General features: G+C 35.6%; 1 protein-coding gene across 2 annotated transcripts in view; it reads left to right on the top strand.

Annotated features, from left to right (window-relative positions):
- CNTNAP2 (contactin associated protein 2) overlaps positions 1-25,912 on the top strand; it is a 2,251,282-nt gene that overhangs the window by 879,102 nt on the left and 1,346,268 nt on the right. For both annotated transcript variants that reach the window (XM_026456367.1, XM_026456368.1), the window contains one exon: positions 8,238-8,385. In XM_026456367.1, coding sequence (XP_026312152.1) covers positions 8,238-8,385 — 148 coding nt within the window. The remainder of the gene's footprint in view (positions 1-8,237; positions 8,386-25,912) is intronic.

Here is a 25,912-nt window from a genome sequence, read left to right on the forward strand (position 1 = left end):
ACCTCTTCGACCATCTGAAATACTGTTTTAGCTGGAAAAACTAGTGCACCTAGTGGAAAATATTGAGTTATTAAAACTTCAGTGATGTTTACTCTAAAATTAACATTGTGGATGACTTACAATATGTTTTTAAAAAGTTCTAAATTTTGGTATGTAGTTGGCACAATTTATAAGACAAGAACTCTAAAAGTAGAACCATAGGTTTAGCGTTTTAGTATATTGATTTTAACTTTCCTTAACATCAAGCTTTGTGAGATACATATATGCTATCTTAATTATAATAATAAACCCTATTCTAAGCATATATACAAATCACTGCCTCTAAGAGACATTTAATAGCAAGAACATGAAATTCACAATTTGTTGTAAATGGATTTTTTATTATTTAAATGATAAATTTGGCTGGCATTTTTTATGTATCTTCAAAGCACTTGTTGCATCCTATTTGTCTAAATGAAGGTTTAATTATAAAGTATATTGTTCTATGCATATAGTTCTATGCAAAAAAGATTCAACTTTGCTTTAAGTTTTTAATTTCTGATGCAGGTTTCAAATCTTAAAGATTTTATAAAAACTCAGCTGTATATCTTCTTTTTCATTTTCACATCTATATGAAAAACTATAAATGATTTTTTAAAAGAGCCAAATGATATGAAAAAATACTCCTTTTCAAGACCTATGGCAGTTTATTCTTTACTTTAGTATTTACTAAATAAGATGCCCCCTAGCTGACAAATTCTTCTTTCCTTTTAGGAAACAGCGTCATTCAAACTTTTAAATTACTTGTATTAAAACTGCAGAGGAGTTTGGGTGCTGATAATCACAAAAGAAGCTTGATTTAGGTAAATGTATGAGAAAACATGGTATTGCTATTGTAAAAATTTGTTGAAATAAAATATAGAGGCTGGGTGCAGTGGCTTACACCTGTAATGCCAGCACTGTGGGAGGCCAAGGCGGGCGGATCACGAGGTCAGGATATCAAGACCATCCTGGCTAACACAGTGAAACCCCGTCTCTACTAAAAATACAAAAAATTAGCCAGCCGTGGTGGCGGGCACCTGTAGTCCCAGCTATTCAGGAGGCTGAGGCAGGAGAATGGTGTGAACCCAGGAGGCGGAGCTTGTAGTGAGCCCAGCTTGCGCCACTGCACTCCCGCCTGGGTGAGAGCCAGATTCCGTCTCAAAAAAAAGAAAAAAAGAAAAAAAAAATAGAGAAGTAAAATATGAAAACATGATGTACTAATAAACAGGCCAGAAATCAAATGTACATCTAAAAAGTGATATGATAAAAATTATCCATCAGAATTTGATATTCAAATATATAATATTAAATACCAAAAATAAAATATATTGCACATAAATGGGAAGATATTTATTTCTAGTTGACAACTTGACTCTCAAATGAAGAGAGTGGAAGAACTTGTTACTTTGTCCTGAGTTTGTCTTTACTAGGTATTCTGCATCCAATTTTTTTTTTCCTTTTTTTTTTTTTGAGATGGAGTCTCACTCTGTTGCCCAAGCTGGAGTGCAGTGGCACGATCTTGGCTAACTGAATCCTCCACCTCCCAGGTTCAAGTGATTCTCCTGCCTCAGCCTCCCGAGTAGCTGGGATTACAGGTGCACGCCACCACACCTGGCTAATTTTTTGTATTTTTAGCAGAGACGGGGTTTCACCATGTTGTCCAACTTCTCTGAGTCTGTTTCCTGATTTGAAAAAATAGCATCCTTGACAAACAAGAGACTATACTAGAACCCTTTAAATAATAGATTTATAAATTTTAGACTTTTTATTAAATCAATGGCTACACCTCCTTTTATGTTTCCTACCTTACCAAATACTGATATTTATGGAGACAGTTCACATATATTTACACCTTTGTATTCAAGACAATCGACAGTTCACACCTATGGCATTCTTTTGAAAGGTTTAAAGCTTGAGTTAGGAAAACGTCTTAAATCTCAACATGCTTGGATAAAAGAAGTGGAAAAATCACAGTCTATTGGTGGACACCTATAGTCCTAGCTACTCAGGAGGCTAAGGAGAGAGGATCATTTGATCACAGGAATTCAAGGGTTACAGTTAGCTCTGACTGTGCCACTGTACTCTAGCCTGGGTGATAGAGCGAGACCCTGTCTCTTAAAAAAAATATAATCATAAAAATAATAATAATAGAAGTACAAACTATTGATGTAGAGAATCCTGAAGAAAATATATAGCATGCATTTTTCCATAAGTAAAGCAAAGGTAAACCTTAGGTAAAACGCTGTTATCCTAAACCTCAAATGTCTACAACATCTTTTAATTTTGCTGTTGAAATCTCAAACCTGAAACGTCTACAACATCTTTTAATTTTGCTAGTGAAATCTCAAATGCAGTATATCTAAATTTTCACTAATTATCTTTCCCTTCAAATATTGTTGTATTAGTCAATGTTATTTCAGTTGCTCAGCAATAAACAAATAAGGAAACAGATCAAATAATCCAAAAGACCTTAGCAAGCTCTGCATTTAGATTCTCAAATGATGTCATCGCAGATGCGCTTACTTTGTCTGTCTCTGACTTTCACTCAAAATGGCCAACAGAAGCTCAGTGGGAAGAGCACCTCCTTTCCTACAGTTTTGTTTGTTTTCTTCTGACTCGCCGTGCATTGGGGATCCCAAGGTGTGGTAGGTGTCCTGCTGCTCTTCCACACCACTGTTCCAAATCTCCCCTCCCTAAACAACCTCTGAAGCACTTCTGACCATATTATTTCATCTATCATTTTGTGTTTTATATTATGCCATTGTCTTCTCCTATCTTCCTAGGAATCTCTCTTTTCTCAGAGAGGGGGATTTTAGTGCCCTCAGTGTTAAAAATTATAAGATGTATAACTTTCTTGCTTAAAACTCTCCAATAGATTGACTTCCAGCACACATACATGAAATCTGGAGCGTGATCACAATGTACAGGCCTTCCTTGTTCTGTTGTTGACCTCTCCATATTCTCCCGTGTTCATTCCTTCTCCACACTCTTCCAACAACACTGACTTCGTTGCTGCTCCCACAAACAGGCACAGTATGCTCGTGCCATTTGCCTTTCTGGCCTTTGCATAAACTATATATATGTCATTGTATAATTATGATTTACATATAAAACATATATAACAATATGTACTTATTACATATAACATAGTGTCAGTGTTATATATGTATGTATACATATATGTGTGTGTGTATGTGTGTGAGAGAGAGATATATATATAAAGGTTCAGGTGTACATGTGAAGGTTTGTTACACAGGTAAACTCTCATGTCACAGGGGCTTGTTGTATGGATTATTTCATCACCCAGGTATTAAGCCCAGTACCCAATAGTTATCCTTTCTGCTCCTCTCCCTCCTTCTACCCTCCACTCTCCAGGAGACCCCAGTGTCTGTTGTTTCCTTCTTTGTTTATTAGTTCTCATCATTTAGCTCCCACTTATAAGTGAGAACATGTGGCATTTGGTTTTCTGCATTTGTTTGCTAAGGATAATAGACTCCAGCTCCATTCTCATTCTTTTTTATTGCTGCATAATTTTCCACGATATATATATAGCGCATTTTCTTTCTCCAATCTGGGTTGATTCTATGTCTTTGCTTTTGTGAATAGTGCTACAGTGAACATTTGCATGCATGTGTCTTCATGGTAGAATGATTTATATTCCTCTGAGTATATTCCCAGTAATGGGATTGCTGGGTCAAATGGTAGTTTTTCCTTTAGCTCTTTGAGGAGTCGTCATACTGCTTTCCACAATGGTTGAACTAATTTCCATGCTCACCAACAGTGTATAAGTATTTCCTTTTCTCCAAAATCTAAATGTAAAACCCAAAATTATAAAAACTCTGGAAGACAACGTAGGCAATACCATCCTGGACATAGGAATGGGCAAAGATTTCATGCCAAAGACATGAAAAGCAATCATAGTGAAGCAAAAATTGACAAATGGGGTCTAATTAAACTTAAGAGCTTCTGCACAGCAAAAGAAGCTATCAACAGAGTATAACAGACAACCTATAGAATGGGAAAAAATATTTGCAAACTTTGCACCTGACAAAGGTCTAATATCCAGCATCAATAAGGAACTTAAACAAATTTATAAGAGTAAAACAACCCCACTGGAAAGTGGGCGAAGGATATGAACAGATACTTTTCAAAAGTGGCCAAAAAGCCTATGAAAAAAAAGCTCACTATGTAGTTTAATAATATAAATGCCATGAAAACTGCAACCCTGTCTACATTGTTGATTTGACCAATATCTGCTACACAGAAGACTCTCAAATATCCCCTGAGTGAATGAACGGTGAATGAATAAATACATAAGTAAATGTACGAATGAAACATTTTAGCAGAAGGGCTAAAACTGAGTCTCACTGAGTTAGGTGCCCACCCCTGGTGGTAAGGAGTAATGTCTGCCTCTCTAGCATCATATGGATTAAGAGTGAATTTTTTTTTCTTTTTTTTTTTTGTGAGACAGGGTCTGGCTCTGTCACCCAGGCTGGAGTACAGTGGCATGATTTCAACTCACTGAAACCTCTGCCTCCTGGGTTCAAGTGATTCTCCTGCCTCAGCCTTCTAAGCGGCTGGGATTACAGGTGTGCATGACCACACCTGACTAATGTTTGTATTTTTAGTAGAGACAGGGTTTCAGCATGTTGGCCAGGCTGGGCTTGAACTCCTGACCTCAAGTGATCAGCCCACCTTGATCTCCCAAAGTGCTGGGATTACAAGTGTGAGCCACTGCACCCAGGCAAGAGTAGAATATTAAGCGTGAACTTTTCAACAAAATCCGGATGCTATTACTCAAAGAGAAGAGGTTGCTGAGCAGTCAAGCAATAAATGTTGATCGTATCATTCCCTCTCTTCCCTTTTCTGTCACCAATGCCTGCACGCTAATATCTTGGAATAGGTTGGTTATATCTTCTACTCCCTTCTTTCAAGATGTTAATAATTCTTCTTTTGGAATATCAGATCTGCTTTTTATTTATGTATTGCCCATGCCACCACATTGGTGTTCACCTTCAATTACTTGTTGCTAATCTTCTTGCTCCCAGTATGTTTTCCCATTACCCTGGATCTCATGAATATGACTTTTATTGTTATTTCTTGAAACAACAACAACAACAATGCATGCTATATTATTTTGTCTCTAATCAGACAGAACCTGTTAAAACATTTATGATTTTTTTCAACATAAATTCTTTCTCCCAGTCAGACTTGTGTCTTTATTCCTAGTCCTGGTTGTCTAGTCCTGAACACCCTTGGTTCATGTTTCCTGAGAATCTACAATCTTAGTTCAAAAATTCATTTTATAAATTAGCTCATCAAATCTTTTTGTGAGACATACAGGGCAAAGGAAAAGTATTTTTTTTTAAAGTCCTAGTGAAGTTACCCATATGGAGCAAAATTTCAGCGTAACTATCCCTGGACTCTGAGTCTTATACCCTAGGTCTGAAATCCTCCTTTGTGGCAACCTATTCTTCAATATATACTATGCCCTTTCTCTCTTGTCTTTCAAACACCACTCTGTCCTTCTGTGTAGCTGAGCTATAACTCTGTAGAATTTGCCTGATTACATAGCCTCATGGAAGTCCAAATAGAGGTAAAATTACTAGTTACATCATGTACTTCCATAGTTCCTTTTAATGCTGCATTTTGCAATACCTTTTCAGATTTTATTTTAGGCCTCATAAGATTGCACATGTCTTAGAGACAGTGTTTCAGGAGAGTTTTTTTATGTTGTTGTTTTTCTGAGTATTGACATAAAACCTAGCAACATGCTAAGCATATAGTTAATTTTCTTTTCTTTTCTTTTCTTTTCTTTTCTTTTTTTTTTTTTTGAGATGGAGTCTCGCTCTGTCGCCCAAACTGGAGTGCAGTGGCCGGATCTCAGCTCACTGCAAGCTCTGCCTTTCGGGTTCACGCCATTCTCCTGCCTCAGCCTCCCGAATAGCTGCGACTATAGGTGCCCGCCACCTCGCCCGGCTAGTTTTTTTTTATTTTTTAGTAGAGATGGGTTTCACCGGGTTAGCCAGGATGGTCTCGATCTCCTGACCTTGTGATCCGCCCGTCTCGGCCTCCCAAAGTGCTGGGATTACAGGCTTGAGCCACCGCGCCCGGCCATATAGTTAATTTTCAAGTTAAAATTGTTTGGTGGCTTTTGTTGAGTATTATTTAAGTTCATGAATTTTGGATTAACCATTATCCAATTGTTGATTTAATTCAAGTGATTTTGGTCAAGGATTCTAATTGTTCTTGCATTTGAAGTCAGAGGACCCAATAGAGATCTTACAATATAGCCATGGTTTAATTGAATATTTGGTTAGATTTTTAGATTCTCTGTAAAACTAAGAGCTGGCTAGAAAAGTTCCTACAAAGAAAATGTCTTTTTAGGAAGTTTTTTTTCTGATGAAATTGTGTCAGCAGGATGCAATGAGGATGCTCTATTAAATGTTAAAATGCAAGACCTACTGCTCAAATAGTTTTGCTTTATGGATTACAGAAGGGTATGGCTATTTTTAAAAGGCAGTGGTAGTATGCAACTCATTTGAGAAAACCAAGAAGAGCACAGCAGGATTCATCACTGAAGAACATTCCAATTTTTAAAACATGTAATTGTCCATGTCATAGACTAAATATTATCCATTATGTGGATTGCTGGTACCATCTAAAGGTTATATAAAATTGTTTAAATGCAGGGGAAATCTTTCAATATACTTCTCATAATTACTATGCCTTACATTACACATTTTGTATTTCAGAGGGCAAGAATTTGACTTGGGAATGAGGGTTGGGTGACAGATCTTCTACTACAAACTTGCATTTGTGATGCTTGGATGAACTTAAGCCAGTGCTTTCAATTCCGAAGCTACTCTGTATTTTCTTTTTTTAATTAAAAACATCTCTCGCTCTTTACTTTGTATTAGTGGTCTAACTTTAAAACATCATTATTAAAGAAAAATTTTTTAAAAGACCAAACTCCTGGTTTTAGATAGAAGGAAATTCAGTCCTTAGGCAAAGAAGACAACATACTAACAATGTAATATAATGCCTGTGTTGCATTTTTCATGATTTAAAAAATAATTTTTAAAATTTCTATTTGTATTACTTTAAGATAATTTAAATCTAAAAGAGAATGCCCTCTAAAAGATAAGGCTAAAATCTCAAGTTATCTATTAAAGGGACCTTTAGAATGCATATTTATATGATTTTAAGATAATTTAAATAAACCTAAAAGAATATCTTCTAAAAAATAATGCTAAAGCCTCAACTTATCTATTATAGGGACATTTAGAATGTATATATGAAGCTGAAACTGCTCACGTTTAAAATAGTGCAAGCTTTCATTTATTTGAATTACATCGTCTAAAATATAATAGTTTCTTTCTTTAAATCTTCCCTGAATTATAACTTTATACTGACACTTTCTTTTTCATTAGATGGTTTTTTTTTTGAGTACTGAGTCTACGGTTTCACACATCCCTGAATATCCCATATTATCTTGCTCTAACTTATGAAATCGATAGTTTGTAAATCCTTGTTGAATGATTGTTATGTATGCCTCCCAAAAAAATCCATTTGTTCTCCTCTGGGGGGTGGCGGGGGGAAAGACAATGTGAACTTTCAATATCAGATGAAATTCTTGGATAATTATTCTTTTGACAGAATCTTCTATAATGAGAAAAATTGAATTAACATGTTTCTGATCCATTGAACAAATTCTCTAAATGTGTCTACTCCAATAAAAGGTAGAAAACCCAGACCTCTTCACAACGTGTTCAGTTTTCTTCTTTATCTCACTAATGTTGAAATGTTATCTTTAAATTTCTAATGGTTTTGTGGGAGAAAATGTGGAGGAGAATTCTAGAAAGCAAGATGTATGGTTAGATTCTATAAAAATCATTTATTGTATAAATTCAATGCAAAATATTAGAACTCATTTAAATGTGTATGGAACACAACAGCCGGGGGGCCATTTAGTCTGTCATTCTTTTAACGTATATTTACACGGATGAAAGGAACTATAGAAAATCTGACCTGTTTTCCGTTTAAAACTGGACTTATTTTCAAATTAAAAGTAAGGAAGCAGCTGTCTTCAAATTATTTATGGTGTAAGAAATTGCAAGCCCTACCATTGGATGAGATTTGTGTTTATTCTAGGCAGAGAACATGATTGTTTCTAAAGTAATTTCCCAATTTTTAAAATACCATTTCCTTTCCAGGCATTTCCTGGAAATGTTAACTCTGATGGCGTGGTGCGGCATGAATTACAGCATCCTGTTATCGCCCGCTATGTGCGCATAGTGCCTCTGGATTGGAATGGAGAAGGTCGCATTGGACTCAGAATTGAAGTTTATGGCTGTTCTTACTGTGAGTATCATGTTGTTTAAGTTTGTGGCAGGTTTTATCTTTATTTAAATAGTAAGCTTTTTAAAAAAATTATTTCACATTACTTGCTTTCTCTGACAATATACTACCTTCTTATTTACATATGTGTGTATCTATGCATAGATACATACATATATATAAAAAATAAAAGGTTGTTTCCCTATTTGTATGTTATAAATGTATGTTATAAACACACACAGAGACTAGCAGACATGTCACTATATCTTAATTATACTTTAGGTTGAAGATTTGGAAAGTTTTTTTGTTCGATAGATTAAACAATAAAGCTTATTAATAAAATTGCCTTGTCTTATGAAATATTTAAAAAGGGGAAAGCTATATTGTTATCCATGTGTTTGGGTCTTCATGATGGGTTTTGAAAACATTTCGAAGAACTTCCTTCCAGTTCACTAAGTGTCTCTCTTCAGTTATGCGTATTCTTATATTAAAGCCAGCCACTGGGTTTTAAAGTCAGTGATGTTTTCGCTACCAAATTTAATTTATTTTTTCAAATCGATTTTGTCATCTAAAGAGGTTAGTTTCCCTTAAACATATTTTAAATCTCTCTTGTTATTTCTTCAATACATTATGCTTATATCTAAGGATTCCAACATATGAATTTGGGGGATTATAATTCTTCTGTCTATTGTTTCTGCTAGCTTTTGCAAATGGTAGTTGTTCTCCTACTCTCCTACCTCCCTCTTTTTCTTCTTATCCCTTTTCCTGTCTGTCCTTTTTATCCTTATCTTTATGCTTATCCATATTCTTTAATGCGACCTCAATTTCTTTAAAATTTTATCTGTGGAAATTTGTTTGGGCCAAGGTTGATGGTGATTTCTTATCCATATTCTTTACTGTGACCTCAATTTCTTTAAAATTTTATCTGTGGAAATTTCTTTGGGCCAAGGCTGATGGTGAATTCTTCTTGAGAGGATATATCTTTGCTTATTTGCTTCTGTGAAGGCGATACCAACACAGAACTGCTTTCAAGATTATCTCTAGTTGTGGTTGTTGTTTCTTTGTGAGACTGCTAGGCAGTATACATTTAATCTATGAACACATGATTTACAAACATTGGCTTCAAAATATGAATTCCCTAGTAAAATACACTTTCCTCATTCCCAGAAATTTTTCTTCCTGCTGTTACAATTGCCTGGGGGAACAAAGAGGCTGGGTATCAACTAGGAGGGGGATTGGTTCCTCTGCGTTTTGCAAAAAGTCTCTTATTAGCCCTTTTCCTGCTCATTCCTATAAACCCACAAAAATGAGTTCAAACTAAGCAGAAAATTTCAAATGCCTCCGTTGGACAAGCTTTCTAAAACACACTAGATACTTAGTATTTTATATACAAGAATATATGAAGCTTTCCCCTCTATATAAAGTTAGTAACAGAAATTGGTCAAAATATCAGCTATAATAGTGCCCAAACACCGTCTTATTAATTCATAGGCAATAGTGTTATGTGCAAAGTACAAAAAAGGGGTTATGGAGGTCATTTAAAAATTCTCAAAAACTGTTTATTTGGTTACCATTTTATTGTAGCAGATAAAATTAGTAGAGAGACACAAGATTTAGTTCTTCAGGAGAATGTAGCTCTTTAGAAGGAAAATTTAGCATTTCTGGAGAGGCCCAAAAAGAGGTCTAACATAAATTAGAATCCTTGGTCATATGTGGTCTAGTCATTCATGAACATGTTCACACATAGTGTTGCTCTCAGCGTGGCATCATGATGGGAAGGCCAGAACAAAATGTGATATAATTGTGACCAGCACAAATTTTGTTAAGAACCGTGTTTAGCTTTTAGTAAATAAATACAGACACAGACACACACACACACACACATATATACACACATACACACACACACACACACATATATAAATCTTTCATGGAGACTGTGTATGTGCAATTTATTTTATTAGCAATTATGTAATGAGCACTTTTCATGTATGATAAACATATTAATGATTTGTTTTTCTAAGACCAGCCCAGCGGGCGCAAAAGAACCAGCGGGTAGGCAAGTGTAGGAGCAAAACTGCAAGTTTATTTTGGTAACCTAAGGTGTGGGGGAGAAGTCTGTCGGCCTCCGGCGAAGGATGCCACCAGAGTCCCCCCGTGGGGCTCTGGGACAGAGTTCCCACAGTCCCCACATCCCAACAGGAGTGGAGCTGTGAGAAGGCCGTGTGGCTCACTGGCTGAGAGCGGCTTTTCTAGGGGTGGGAGGGCAATAGACGGGGCACGGGCATGTCCGGGGCGTTCCGCAGGTGCGACCAGGTAAATCTTGGTCTCTTTGGATTGACGTCACCTGGCGCATGCCCAGTTGATCTGCACCTTCCCAGGCGCCCGCTGCATTTTCGCGCCTGCGGGAAGAGTTGGTGGTGAAGAAGAACCCGGAAGTGCACCATCTTGCCTCCGTTTGTCCAAACAATTAAATGGTAACATTACCACAGTAGATGAGAAAGACATGGTCTTTGAGAGATGAAGTGGGATAAATAATTTCATAGAGTTAATCATAAGAAAAATAGTAAAAGTTAAAATTTACCCAAAAGCACTTAGCCTGAGTGATAGGTCTGAAAGGGAAACCAGGTGGTCTGGTATAGTGCCAAAGCTCTCTATCACTGCTCTGTTTTTAGTCCCAGCAAAATGAGCACCCATCTGACCATCCACAGTTTAATCAAAACATCATATCAAGACGCTGCAACCACTGATCAGGCCTTCTCCCAGTTACTGGAACTCTTAAATTTAAAAATTCACCTGATTTGTATCACCATAGATTAGTTCTTGTTTTTCAAAAAATTTCATGCAGATGGGGTCATAAAAGATGCATTATTTTACACTTGACTTCTTTAGTTAAAAATCATATTTCTGAGAATTATCCATGCTGATATTAGAGACAGTAGTTTCTTTTCCTCAGTATGATTCTATCTTGTGAATATTCTATAATCATTTGTTTATTTCATGCTGACGAACGTTTGAGTTGTTTCTAGATGTTGGCTATTTCTAAAGAATTACTAAACATGTTTCTGTTGGGTATAGACCTGGGGGTGGTAATAACAAACTAGCATAGATGTGTGTTCACCTTTGGCCAATAATGACACAAATTTTTCTGAATTGGTTATACCAATTCAAAGTCTCCAATGCAATTAACTAGAGTTCCTGATGCTTACAAATTCAGATATTTAGTATTGTTTAAAAGTTTAGCCATTCTGGTGAGTGTTTGTCATATCTCATTTTAGTTATGTTTCTGATTTTTAAAACAGGTTATGCTTATTTGTCGTATGTATACCTTTTTGTAAGTGTTCAAGAATCTTGCTCATATTTCTATGGATTCCCACTTATCTATCTATTTATGTATCTATTATCTATCTATTCGTAATCTATTTGATTGTTTTAAGTAGTTTTTGCAGGCTCTTCTTCATTCTCATTACGATTGCTAGACACATATTTATTTTTGAGGTGACTTTTTTTACAGTAATAATTTTATTTTTATTTTTTATTTTTTTTGAGACGGAGTCTTGCTCTGTCGCCCAGGCTGCAGTGCAGTGGCTGCATCTCAGCTCACTGTAAGCTCTGCCTCCCGGGTTTACGCCATTCTCCTGCCTCAGCCTCCCAAGTAGCTGGGACTACATTAGCTGGGACTACAGGCACCCGCCACCTCACCCGGCTAGTTTTTTTTTTTTTAGTAGAGACGGGGTTTCATCGTGTTAGCCAGGATGGTCTTGATCTCCTGACCTCGTGATCCGCCCGTCTCGGCCTCCCAGAGTGCTGGGATTACAGGCTTGAGCCACCGCGTCCGGCCCAGTAAAAATTTTAAAGCAAACATTGTCAGTGAGGTCACTTAGAGTCCACAGGTGTGGACTTAAACTGTGACCACATGTTCTATCACTGTTACAAGTAGATTTATAAAGTTGTGGGTTTGTGCTGTCATGGGCTTTTCTATCAAGCCTGGGCTTTGACAATTACAAGAACAGAAGGAAAAATAACAAGCATATCAGGAAGACAGACTTTTCTACTGTATAAGCCCCTTTGTGGGAAAATCATATAGGTTTGGGAAACTGTATTAACATTTATATCAATGGATGCCAGTGGAGTAAGTAACTTAGCAACATAAAATTTAAAAAGTAGCATTTCAGTTGGATGTAGTAAGTTGGGTAATGGCCTCTCATAACATAAAGCCTTTATTCTTGGAAGTTGTAAGCATGTAAGTATTTGCAGATGTGACTAAGTTAACAATCATGACAGGGAAAGAGAATTTTACATTAGCCAGGTGGGCCCTAAGTGCAGTCACATGTATCCTTGTGAAAGGTAGTCAGGGAGAGATTTCACAGATAGGAAGGGAGAGAATGTCAACACCTTGGAACCAGAGACTGGAGTGATGTGACGATAAGCCAAGGAATGCCAGCAGCTACCAGGAGAGGGAAAGGAAAGGGGCAGATTTTCTCTGGAGGGAATGTGATCTTGCCAACACATCTATTTCATTCAGTGACACCACTTTGGAACTTCTGACCTCCGAAGTTGTGAAACAACAAATTTCTGTTACTTTAAGTCACTAAGTTTGGGATAATCTGTTATAGCAACAACATGAAACCAATACAAGAGTCAATATATTTTAGAAAAGAAAAGACAAAAATAGGCCTGAGCAATGTTCTCTGATAGAACTTTCTACAAAGATGTAGATGTTGTCAGTATGCTGTAGCCACTAACCGTATGTGGCTATTAGCATGTGAAATGTAGCTAAGACAACTGTGGAACTAAATTTTTAATTTCATTTAATTTTTAATTCATTTGAATTCAAATTTAAATAATGTGACTACTGGCTAACATTGGACAGTGCAGCTTAGAGGAAACAAAGCATCTATTTTTTTCATGTCTTTTTATAACATGAAGGACCTATAAAAGTTAAGTGTCAGTCTCTATTTTTTTTTCTTAGTTTGAAAAACAAAAATTTAATTATCCTGAAAACTGTCTTTACTGTCAATAATGTAATGACCAGTCATCTTACTAACCACACAGTTTTAGTCTGTTTTGTGTTACTGTAACAGAATATCTGGGACTCAGTAATCTAGAATGAACACAGGTCTATTTCTTACAGTTCTGGAGACTGGGGAGCTCACGGTCAAGGGACATGCATCTGGTGAGGGCCTTCTTTTTGCATCATGTCATAATAGAAAACTGGGCCCTCATGACCTATTCATGTCTTAAAAGTCCCACCTCTCCACATTGTTGCATTGGGGGTTAAGTTTCCAAATAGTGAACTCTGAAGGATGCGTTCATACCAGAGCATACACCAAATGTCCAGATAAGATGGTTTTCCATTTATTATTTGCAAAGAATGCAAATTACATTTATCTTTTTTCCAAGAAAAATATACGTGTTTATATTTTAAAATATATATATGTTACACATATTTGTTACGAAACACTTTCCAAAAGTTACTTCGTTGTAAATTTTCCATACTAGAGTTCAAACTAGAAAGAGCCCTTAGAAGATGATACTCCGTGTTCCTGAGCTTAGTGAACTGTTGTCTCAAGAGCTTTCTTTTGATTTTTCAATGACAAAAGGAATCATAGAACTTTGAGTTGGGAAATGTAGATTAGACAGAGCCCCCCATTTTGCCCTCCTAGAGAATAGCAGTGCTGTGTCCTCTAGGGTCTCAGCAAGGAGAAACATCGTTTTGATCCTGCCTGTGGAAGAGAGATGAATTCTCTAATCTGGCTGGAAACTCCTGAGAGGGTGTACCTGGGATCTGTCTTAAACCTGCAAGTGAGAGAATGGGACTTCTGTCACTGCGAAGTTCGCCCAAAAACTAGAGAGAGAGAGAGAAATCATCATGTGAGCACTGTTTCTGTTTGACCGTGAGTCTGGTGTAACTCCCCTTGTGTTTGCCATCTTTCCTCTGTGCAGTTCCTCCATGATCACTTTGTCATCTGAGAAATGAGGTACTTCTCAAGGTTGAAATAAGACGCTGACTCTATTCCAGGTGGAGAATTTCGTTCCAGGCCACTGCTTTGAAGCCTTTAGGGCTTCTATTGTTCCTATTTCCTGACTTGTCTTGAATATAATATGAATTCCAATTTCAATAAATCTAAACTCATTTTGAAACATTCTGCTTCCTCTACATTTGGTTTTCCCTCAAGTTTAGTTGAAACAAGTGCATTAAGTTATTTTTAAAACTTAGCAATATGTCCCATGCCTTTTGATTCAGTGAGCTTCCTCCCACAGCACAGACACTAACTTCTTATGCGATACCAGTGGGACTTCATGAAGCAAAAGGAAGAGGTCTCAGATTAATAATTTCAAAAAATCATTTATGGCTGCATTACTCAAACATTCATTTTAAAAAGCCAAACACAGTGCATTGATTAAAGTACTGAGCATTTTTGATGGCAAATACTTAATTAGCTTTTAGCCAGAGTCCTCTTAAAAATAAGGACGGCACCTTGGGAAACCAACGTACACGCAACGAACGTAATTTTTATATAGGCTTTTAATTTGGATGAATAAATAATAGAAACTGTATGTCACTCAATACAAATCATGATGGAAAATTATGTTGCTGCCTGAGAAAAAAAGAAAACGTATCAGGAAAAGTTAAATACAAATAAATAAATGACAGTGTTTGATTGATGGCACACCTGCATCTCTAGTGAGAATGCCCTCTTCTCAGGACACACACTAACTGCCCTCATTCTCATTCTGCTTGGGCAAGAGACGCTGCCAAGTATGAATGTGTTAGTTTCCTGGGGTCTCTGTAAAATAGTTCTGCAATCTTAAGACAAAGTTTCAGACAATGGAAAGGTATTCTATCGTGGTTCTAGAGGGCACAGTCTGAAGTTAGCAAGGGTAGTTCCTTCTGGAAGCTTGGAGAGAGAAACATTCCATGTCCCTCACCCATCTCCTGGTGGTGGCCAGAAGTCCTTGGCGTTCTTTGGCTCGTTGCTGCCTCATTTCAATCTCTGCCTTTGGGTTCACGTTCACATGAACTTCTTCGCTTTTGTCTGTGTCTCTGTGTCTTCACATAGCCTTCTTCTAAGGATATCGGTTATTGGAATTAGGATCTACCTGAAGCCAGGATGACCTTATCTTAACAATCCACAATGACCGAATTTTGAAATAAGGCCATGCTTGGAGGTTTTGAGTGGACATGGACTTTCAGAAACACTATTCACAATATTGTGTGTGTGTGTGTGTGTATATATATATACATACACACACACATTTATATATATATATATAAATGATTCATTAAAATCATTACGAATTTATGTTTACAACAGTTTAAGTGAGCAAAAAATAAAACATCAGTTTTGGAAGTCAACCTGTGTGTTCCTACTTAAATTAGATGTTTAATTTTGTATCATATAGAAGCATCCCGGGTACTTATATTTTGGTTTTATAATCTCTTCAATTTATTCAGTGAACATGTATTGCATTCAGGCATTTAGAAACAACCTGAAGCATAAACCCTGCACTCAAGGAGACTAATTTTTGGCAGAATAAATGAATAAGTAAATAGTTTAAATACTCTATGATAAATGCTGTGACAGAGAAGGAAGCCTCACCTATGTTGATTAATGAAATAAGATTTCACTAAGAAGCAACAGAAATTAGGTGTAAAGGAGCATTCAAGACAAGAACTAACATTTTCAAAGACACAGAGACACAGAGGTAAGAACATAATTTATTTCATATTTGGAGTTTTTAGCTAGCAACCTAAGTCTCATTTCAATGTACATAGATAAATATGTAAATTATTACATTGCTTACAGGATCAATATATTTATGACAGATTTGTTAATCTTATTAATGTTAATAAGATTAAAAACATTGAATTATACTATTTTTAAAGCATTTTGCTAGTTTTAAATCTTAAGTGCAAATCTGACCATATTACATCTGGGCTGACTACATGTTAATGATGCTACATTGCCTATAAAGTCCAAGCTGTTTGTTTGAAATTTAATTTCTCCCCACCCTACTACAGACCTCTGTAGTCTTAAATCCTGTCATATTGTGTTTAGTGATCCAAATATGAATACAAGCTATCTTTCCTCATACATGAATGACCTGCTTGTTTAACACGCACTCATTCGAGATACTTTCTCTAACCAAAATACCCTCTCCGTCATCCTTTACCTGACCAATCTTTTTTATCTTTCAACATTCAGTTGAGAGGAAATCTTTAACAAGAATTCTCTGAATTTCCACAGTGAGTCACGTGTTTATTTTCATAAGAATATTTATCAGATATCATATACCATTATATTACATGAATATTTCCAATGCAATATTTAACAAAATAATTCAAAATAAAGTCAACTGTAAGATACTGGGAGGAGAAGACAGCAAGTGTCACTTTATTCATCATTGGCATTCCCTTAAATGGTAGGCTCCCTGTACACAATAAATGTTTGCTGAAGTGAACTGACATCAAATATAAATGGTACAGACATAATTTATTCCCCCAGTGAAAACTGTTTTCTATTTGAGGCTGTATAGATTATTTTATTGGTGGAACAGGATATGATTCTCTTGCTCCATATTGAATAATGCTCTAGGGGGCCTACAAAATATTGAAATAATTGCCAAACTAAATATAATAATAGATGTTCAAACAGAGCTATATGAAGCAAATAACTCAGTGGTTTTTTTCTAATTTAAATATTTGTATAACTTGTATTATTATTTCTGGTTATTACTTTAAACCATAATTTTGAGGTTGCTTCATGGGTTATGTATATGGATTGCTTATCATTACAGGAAAAAAATATTCAAGATCCAGATTAATGTCAACATAAAAGTAATTTAACGTAAAAATAGATTTAACAGATATCACTGCCAAGTTATACAAAATAAACTGGTAATTAAAGAAGTAATTAAAATTGTCATGTACTATATTACATATTTGGGATATGCTGTGTTCTAAGTTTTCATGTTTTTAGGTTTTAAAAACTATTGTATGTTGTAACCAGAAATGTTCTTGCCATTAGGAGATCTGGAACTTAAATTTGAGCACATGTAGCATTTTTAGTGCTTTTAAGAATAGTTTGTGTTTCAAACTAGAATTGGAGTGCTTTGTAATAGACTATTTCTGTGGATCGTCATTCAGTGTCAGTTTGAGATTATGTGGATTTCTGTGGATCGTCATTCAATGTCAGTTTGAGATAATGACTTTTTGATCTGTACATATAAACATTATTGTAGGGATAAGGCTATCGATTAAGGTGCACATAATAGACATTTTTACGTAATTTGGATATAAGCCTTTCTGGCAGGGGTTGACTAAGGTAGATAGCTAGTGGATCAGATACTCAGTGGATCTCATTCCTGGATTACCATTTGAGGGTGACATTTGAAATGAACAAATTTAAAGCATGGAAATATAGGTTCTCATTTTTTATTCTATGGGGAAACATGCTATGAGTATTTAATTGTTTTTTTCCAGTGTAATTTGTTTACTTGGAAGAAACTTAAACTTGACTCTGTTTAATGAGAGAACATGGTGAGCCTACCTTTATATTTAGGAACGAGACAGTTACAATTGGCAGCTAGCTTGTATTTTGGAGAACTATTTAATATGTCACTGATACAGAGTTGGAGTCACATCATATTACCGTAAAATCTAAATTTAAATTTACTTTCAAGAACTTTCAAAGTTAAGCTGACATATAAAATCAAGAATGTCGATTTAAAAGCAAATTAAAAATTCTGGCAGAGAGTAATATGCAATTAGGCCTATGTCTGTCACTCTGAAATATGAATAACAGTATACTTTCTAGAATAATGGAGGGTATAACTTTTATTATACACATTAGTCCCAAGTTTTTCATAAAATAATTTCCCAAGAAATGTAAACATATTAAAACAGAAGTATATATACACACATTTTGGTGCCCGGTTAAAGAGAAGAATAAGGTAATGGAAAAGAACTATGTTTCACTGTGGTTTATAAATAAGATATTTTGATTACTACAAAGAGGAGCCATGTGTGTAGTCTGTGAGAACTTCAAAGCTGAAAAGTTCTCAAGAGAGCATCCAGCCCAATCCCTTATTTTACTAATGAGGAAACCAAAATCCACAGTTATGTGATGTGCATAAGTGAATTAATCACAGACCTAGAAATCCTGCATAACAATCTAGAGCAGAGCTTCCTCTCTGGCATTTAATACTCTTCTCCTCTGGTTCATTCTTCTTTGTTTCTTCTTCACCCACAAGGGCTTTTTATAATCTTAGTGATGGCCCACAGAAAATACAATTTTGTGAATTCTAATGACCATAGAAATGCTCTGGCCCATCGATTATCACCATAAGAATATATAGGAGATATCCAGTAAGAAAAATATCTCAGTAGTACTGTGCATTCCACATGTCCAGCAGAAAAATTTAAATGACGAATCTTCTTCATATTGGACTCATTGAAGAACAGCTTGCAAATAAACACAACTCAAGCTTTAATTGCATTTTGGTGCAGAAAGTTTATCAATATCAGTTAGTGTATTTTCTCAGGTAGTTTTACCCCCTGAGATATTTTAACTACCTTTGATATGTATGTTAATTTTTATTTTTGATAGATGATTGCAGAGAGTACTAAAGCCTAAGTTACAGTTATAGAGTCCATCAACATTTCACTTATAATCCATTTTATGTGGGGAAAGCAATAAAATTTAAAACACTGCAAATATATATAAGTGATTATTTTATTAGCTTTTATTCTTGTGTTGTTAGTTTTAAATATCACCTATTTAAATTAGCATAGCTAGGGAGAGAAGAGTAAATATTTAAGATGGCAGTAATTGTCCTCATGAATTAAAAGTAACAACATAATAAAATAATTATTTAGTATGCTCACTTTTAAAATTTCAAGCAATTTAAATTACTTGAATTAGAAATCAGTGATTTTCAGAGATTAAATATTTTTATTCCTATTAGAATAGTATCAGATCTTTTATAGTTAGACTTGAAAAGAAGTAATCAAGATTTTCAAATTTAGTTTTTTATATTTTCTATGCTTCTAAATGAAGCGTATATATTTTTTCTTACATGCTCAAAATACTGTCATATTAGTTTTTCACCTTTCATGCTTGTTTGGCTGGACTGGAGGAGTTAAAGAAACTGTCAGTATTCTCTTTTATTACCAATTAATGGGGGAATAATCTCAAGGATTAAAGAAAGCATTCAACCTGTAACAGTCATTTTGTAAACATTTGAATACTCTACCCTCAAGCACTCCCAAATAATAATCTTTCCTAGGAAGAAAGTCCTTATTTATGGAATGTTTTTAGCAAGATGTCCTTGTGTTAGGTCTCTTATGGCGAACACTTAGCAACTTTAGATATATGATCATTAGTACATAAATGTTTGAAAACAAATTATATTTTTGACTTTCAGTAAAGATAAAGTTTTGTCAGTAGGGATTAAAGTTTGTCATCCTTGACATTGTTGATATTTTTGGCTCTGTAATTCTTGGCTTTGGAGGAAAGGGCTGTCCCGTACACTGGAACCTTTAGCAACATCCCTGGCTTCTACCCATTAAATACTAGAAGTACCTAATATTTCCCTCAGTTGTGACAACCAAAATTGACCCAAAAGTCTCATAGGGGCCAAACTGCCCCTGGGTAAGAACTGCTGGTATAGATGGTGTGGAAGTGTCACCTAGAAATCAGCTCATTGTGTTCCTAGGAACTATGAAAGAAAAATTGACACATTGTAAGAATTGACTGAACATTCATTTGATTTATATAGCAGTAGCAGTGTCTGTTATTTGTGGAAAGCATATACTGCATGCTGAGATTTCCATAGACTTCATATTGATAAGGACAATATTTACAGTGTTAAAGTATACCTACATATATAGATCTCCTATGTAGAAGATCTATATATTGTAGAAGAAAATACTATTATGTCACCTCACCAGCATAAATATTGCAAAAGAAAATGACCTGAATTCTCATATCTTTTGTCTGTGATTTGTGGAGAATTATACAACATTTCTTCTAAACATTTTTAATCTAAGTGGTTTTATTGTTATTAATTACACATAACTTTTTATTTTGCCATTAAGTGTATCATCTTTTCAGCCAGGATCAATTTGAATCTATAATCTCCTTTGGTTAATTGGACATTTTCCTTATTGTGAATTTAAGTTTGGGATCAAGAAGAGATTGATTAGATCTGCCACATAGTTTGGCTGGGGTTTATTTATATAGCTGTTCCTTTGCATTTCACGTTTGCTAAAAAAAAAAAAAAATAGACATTCAAAACAATATAAATTTGTAGTCTGTTAGCAAAGTGTATTCTCTAATATTCTATTATAGATATAGTGTGTTCTATAGAGTATATTACATTCTATTCTATTCTATTATAGAATATACTTTGCTAACAGAATACAAATTTATATTGTTTTCACACACTCTATTCACATTTAAGAAGCATTAACCTTCATAAATAGCATAAAGAGAAAATAGCTGATTTTCTCTAAAACAGAACAGACAAATCAATAAAATAGCTTTGCCCCACTTATTAGCTTCCACCTCAAAGGGCTTTTGTTTATTTGTTTGTTTGTTTGTTTTATTTTTGTTTTTTGAGATGGAGTCTCGCTCTGCCATCCAGGCTGGAGTCTCGCTCTGTCACCCAGGGTGGAGTGCAGTGGCCCGATCTCAGCTTACTGCAACCTCTGCCTCCCGGGTTCAAGCGATTCTCCTGCCTGAACCTCCCAAGTAGCTGGGACTACAGGTGCATACCACCATGCCCAGCTAATTTGTGTATTTTTAGTAGGGATGGGGTTTCACCATGTTGGACAGGCTGATCTCGAACTCCTGACCTCGTGACCTGCCGGCCTCAGCCTCCCAAAGTGCTGGGATTACAGGCATGAGCCACCATTCCCGGCCCTCAAAGGGCTATTTTCCTACTATTGAAGTAAATGATGCAGGCCTGGGATTGTGCATCTTTTTGCACTTTTAGTAACACCTTTGTTGACCATGGGACACCACACAATAACACTGTATGGTGACGTGCTCAGCAATCCCAGCCAAACCTTTCCAATTCACATAGAATGCCACACATCCTATTCTCCCTTGCCTTATAGGGTTGTCAGAAGAATTTGAATGATACATGTGAATGTTCTTCCGATTTTGAGAATGAAGTCACTGTGTCATCTTAATCATGCTTATCTGGAGTTGTGCCTAGACGGGCGTAATACACAGTGTGAAAATATGTTCTATTGAAAGTTCAAACAATTGCTTTAGTGGTTGATGCCATTAAATTGGTTTGGAGGATGTTTTATTGCGTTTAAATTGGACTGACCACCTCAAAGAGCTATTTGGATAATTCTAGGTAACCTCAGTCTGGCACAGATAATCCAGTTACTTAGTAAGAGTCTTGAGCACAAAACTGGGGACGGGGTTATATGAGAATTCTGATTTTTTTTTTTTTTTTTTTTTTTGCAAATAAAAAGATACTCTTGACTGTGATCTTATCTCCAATTGTACAATGGGTTCACCTTACAAAATTAAGTATACACTATCATTCCTATGCTTGCTTTTTAATTGAAGAAATAGTGGGTGGTTTGGTTAACTAAACTACCATTTGTTAGATTAATTCTCACTAGCTTGAATCAGAACTATACCTAGTAGGAAATATTTGAGCTAGCAGCTGAGCAATAAGTAGCATTTATTTAGGCTGTCCAGCTCATATGTATTGTATCCTTATAACAAAGATGCAAAACAGGTAATTAAACCCCCATTTTGCAAATGAGAAAACCAAAGTTGAAGAAGTGAATTAACTTACTCTCATAACAAGCAATGGCACTTTAATTTTTGGCCTTTCTATCAAAGCATGTTGCCTCTTAAAGACAGCATAAAATCAGAGCATAACAGATTCATAGAAAGAATGATTATAATAATAATTATTATCATTACTATTGTAATTATGGTTTGTATCACAAATTTATTAATCATTGATTATATGTCAGATTTTGTGCTAAGTTCCTTATTTAAAACCTCACAATACTGCTAACAACTATCTTCATTAGGAACTATCTTCATTTTAACAATATGAAAATGAAGAACAAAATAATTTTTTGTTTATTCACTCAGTCCCTAAGTGTAAAAATAAGAGCCATTATGTATTTGCTTGTTTAGTGGTCCTTTATTCTCAAAGGCTCCAAAGTAACAATATAAAAAGAAAAATTTTTCTGTCCTTGAGGGGAACACACTACATCTACAGTACGATTTTTCCTAAGAGTAGTTATTTGAAAGTCATGACAAAAAGAGAAGTGGTTGAATAAACTGTGTTGAACAGCCATTGCAAATTATTTATAGAAATTTTAATAGCAACAACAACAAAAAATATGTATTAGGTGAAGAAAAGCAGAATATAAAATTGTTTATACAGATCGATATCTCTTTCACTTAGCAGTTTGATTTAAAAATGTGCAGGCTGGGCAAGGTGGCTCACGCCTGTAATCTCAGCACTTTGGGAGGCCAGCACAGGTGGATCACAAGGGCAGGAGATCGAGACCATCCTGGCTAACATGGTGAAACCCTGTCTCTACTAAAAATACAAAAAAAAAATCTGGGGCTGGATGCGGTGGCTCACGCCTGTAATTCTAGCACTTTGGGAGGCCGAGATGGGTGGCTCATGAGGTCAGGAGATCGAGACCATCCTGGCTAACACGATGAAACCCCATCTCTACTAAAAAATACAAAAAAATTAGCCAGGCATGGTGGCGGGTGCCTGTAGTCCCAGCTACTCGGGAAGCTGAGGCAGGAGAATGGCGTGAACCCGGAAGGCGGAGCTTGCAGTGAGCCGAGATAGCGCCACTGTATTCCAGCCTGGACGACAGAGCAAGACTCCGTCTCAAAAAAAAAAAAAAAAAAAAAAAGAAAAAAAGAAAAAGAGAAAAAAAAAAACTAGCTGAATAAATTAATTTACTTAGTGTTCAGATACTAACACTATACATAGTACCTAAAATCTATGTTTTAAATGTCACATGAAAAAGCAGTGTAATATCAGTATATTATTGTGATTTATATCACAATTTATCCCTGCTTACATATCATATAGAATGCTTAAAATTGTAATAATTCAGAGAATTATTCACAATGTCATTCACAATGTCACTTTTTAGTTTAGAACAGACTATGCATGCACAGGGATTGTTTGTGGTAACCATATTATGAAGTGTAGCATTATTCTTTATTATAAATGATACAATATAATGAAAAGAGATGGCCCTTTGGGTTTAAAGACAAAGCAAATGCCACCTTTACTAAATGGGTATATTTGAGATGATTGCTTAAGCTTTCCGAACCCCATTATTGCCACTCATAATAGGAATAATAATGCTTACTTTATAGATTTGTCATGAAGATTAAATTAGATAATAACTGGAAAGTGCTTAGCACCGTAGCTGGTTCAAGGTAGGGATTTATACGTATTAGCCATTATTATTATTATTATTATTATTATTGCTGCCGCTGTTCTTAATTCTTCCCTTTGGTAGTGCAGAGGGTCATGTAGTAGCTGTTTGTTTACTTCCTATATTCTCAATCCTGAAATGAAATTTATTGTCCAGCGTCTGTTCTTAACCTCACAAGAAAACATGCCTTAAACATTAATTAAGCATCAAAAATGAGGTCTTGATGCTCACACAGAGAAATAAGCATTTTCCAGAAGGAGTTGCTTTGAGATCAAAATATAATTTATAATACTCAGAAAAGAGATTTGCTCTCTGCAATGACTGACTTGAAAGCAGAATAGAAGAGAGGAGTCATGGAGCCAGAAAATGTTTAGAGGTGGCTGGCTTCACATATATTTTCTTCTTTTTTTTTTTAATTTCTTTATTTTTTAATTTTTTTTATTATACTTTAAGTTCTAGGGTACATATGCATAACATGCAGGTTTGTTACATATGTATACTTGTGCCATGTTGGTGTGCTGCACCCATCAACTCGTCAGCACCCATTAATTCATCATTTATATCAGGTATAACTCCCAATGCAATCCCTCCCCCCTCCCCCCTCCCCCCTCCCCATGATAGGCCCTGATGTGTGATGTTCCCCTTCCCGAGTCCAAGTGATCTCATTGTTCAGTTCCCGCCTATGAGTGAGAACATCCGGTGTTTGGTTTTCTGTTCTTGTGATAGTTTGCTAAGAATGATGGTTTCCAGCTGCATCCATGTCCCTACAAAGGACGCAAACTCATCGTTTTTTATGGCTGCATAGTATTCCATGGTGTATATGTGCCACATTTTCTTAATCCAGTCTGTCACAGATGGACATTTGGGTTGATTCCAAGTCAAAACCACAATGAGATACCATCTCACACCAGTTAGAATGGCAATCATTAAAAAGTCAGGAAACAACAGGTGCTGGAGAGGATGTGGAGAAATAGGAACACTTTTACACTGTTGGTGGGATTGTAAACTAGTTCAACCATTATGGAAAACAGTATGGCAATTCCTCAAGGATCTAGAACTAGATGTACCATATGACCCAGCCATCCCACTACGGGGTATATACCCAAAGGATTATAAATCATGCTTCTATAAAGACACATGCACACGTATGTTTATTGTGGCACTATTCACATATATTTTCTAGTCCAGCTACTGACTTTGCAGATGAAGAACTGAGAACTCCCTCAAACAGGAAATGGCTCCTCCTGAGACTTCCCGACAAGGAACTAGTGGCAGAACCGTATTGGATTTGGTTTTAGTGCTTAGCCCCATATGCAATTCCATCACATTTCATTAAACGTAATACGTATGTTTTCATTTCTATTAGAATTCATCAATAGGTGGGCTTTGAGTGTGAGCATTTTGCTTTGCAGTGTAATAGATATTTTCGAAATATTTGTGAAAGAATGAATCCCTATTTTATCTATTCTATATACGAAATGACTTTGTTGGTAAGAAATGGCCAATTGCTCAGCAATTTAAACTAGGGGATAATTATGCAACCACAGGTATGGGACACACTGGGATTCCTTTCCACACTTGGACATTTTATAGATGCATTTTTAAGGGAGGAGGAGCTAATAGCAATCTCAGTTTTTTTCTGGAAAATAAAAATAATTGTTTTATGCCTAGTGGAACTATGAAGGAGCATATTGGGCCCAAGAAAGCAGAGAATGTTCACTCTTAAGCTATTTTTAAATAATAAATTAATTCATAGGAGAAACAAGAATGAGAGGCAAAAATATCTAGTAACTAATATAAAGTTCAGCATAATGACTAAAAAACAGGTATATCTACAAGGAAGACTCAGCACATTTATGTCACAAAAATTCTTGGGAAAATTGTATGATCATTTTAACATTATAGGAGTGTAAGGATATGTACATTGGCTAAGAATTACAGCAGCTTTCTAGAAAGAGATAAGAAAGAGAAGTGAGAGATGGGAAGAAATAGAGACAACTCATTAAAATCAATATAAAATATATGTTAGTTAATAGTACTGTTTTCAATCTTTAGCAAATGTCCTCTAGTGGTTGTTAAGTATAGCACTTC

Source organism: Piliocolobus tephrosceles, chromosome 8, assembly GCF_002776525.5.
Source record: "Piliocolobus tephrosceles isolate RC106 chromosome 8, ASM277652v3, whole genome shotgun sequence".
NCBI classification, from domain to species: domain Eukaryota; kingdom Metazoa; phylum Chordata; class Mammalia; order Primates; family Cercopithecidae; genus Piliocolobus; species Piliocolobus tephrosceles.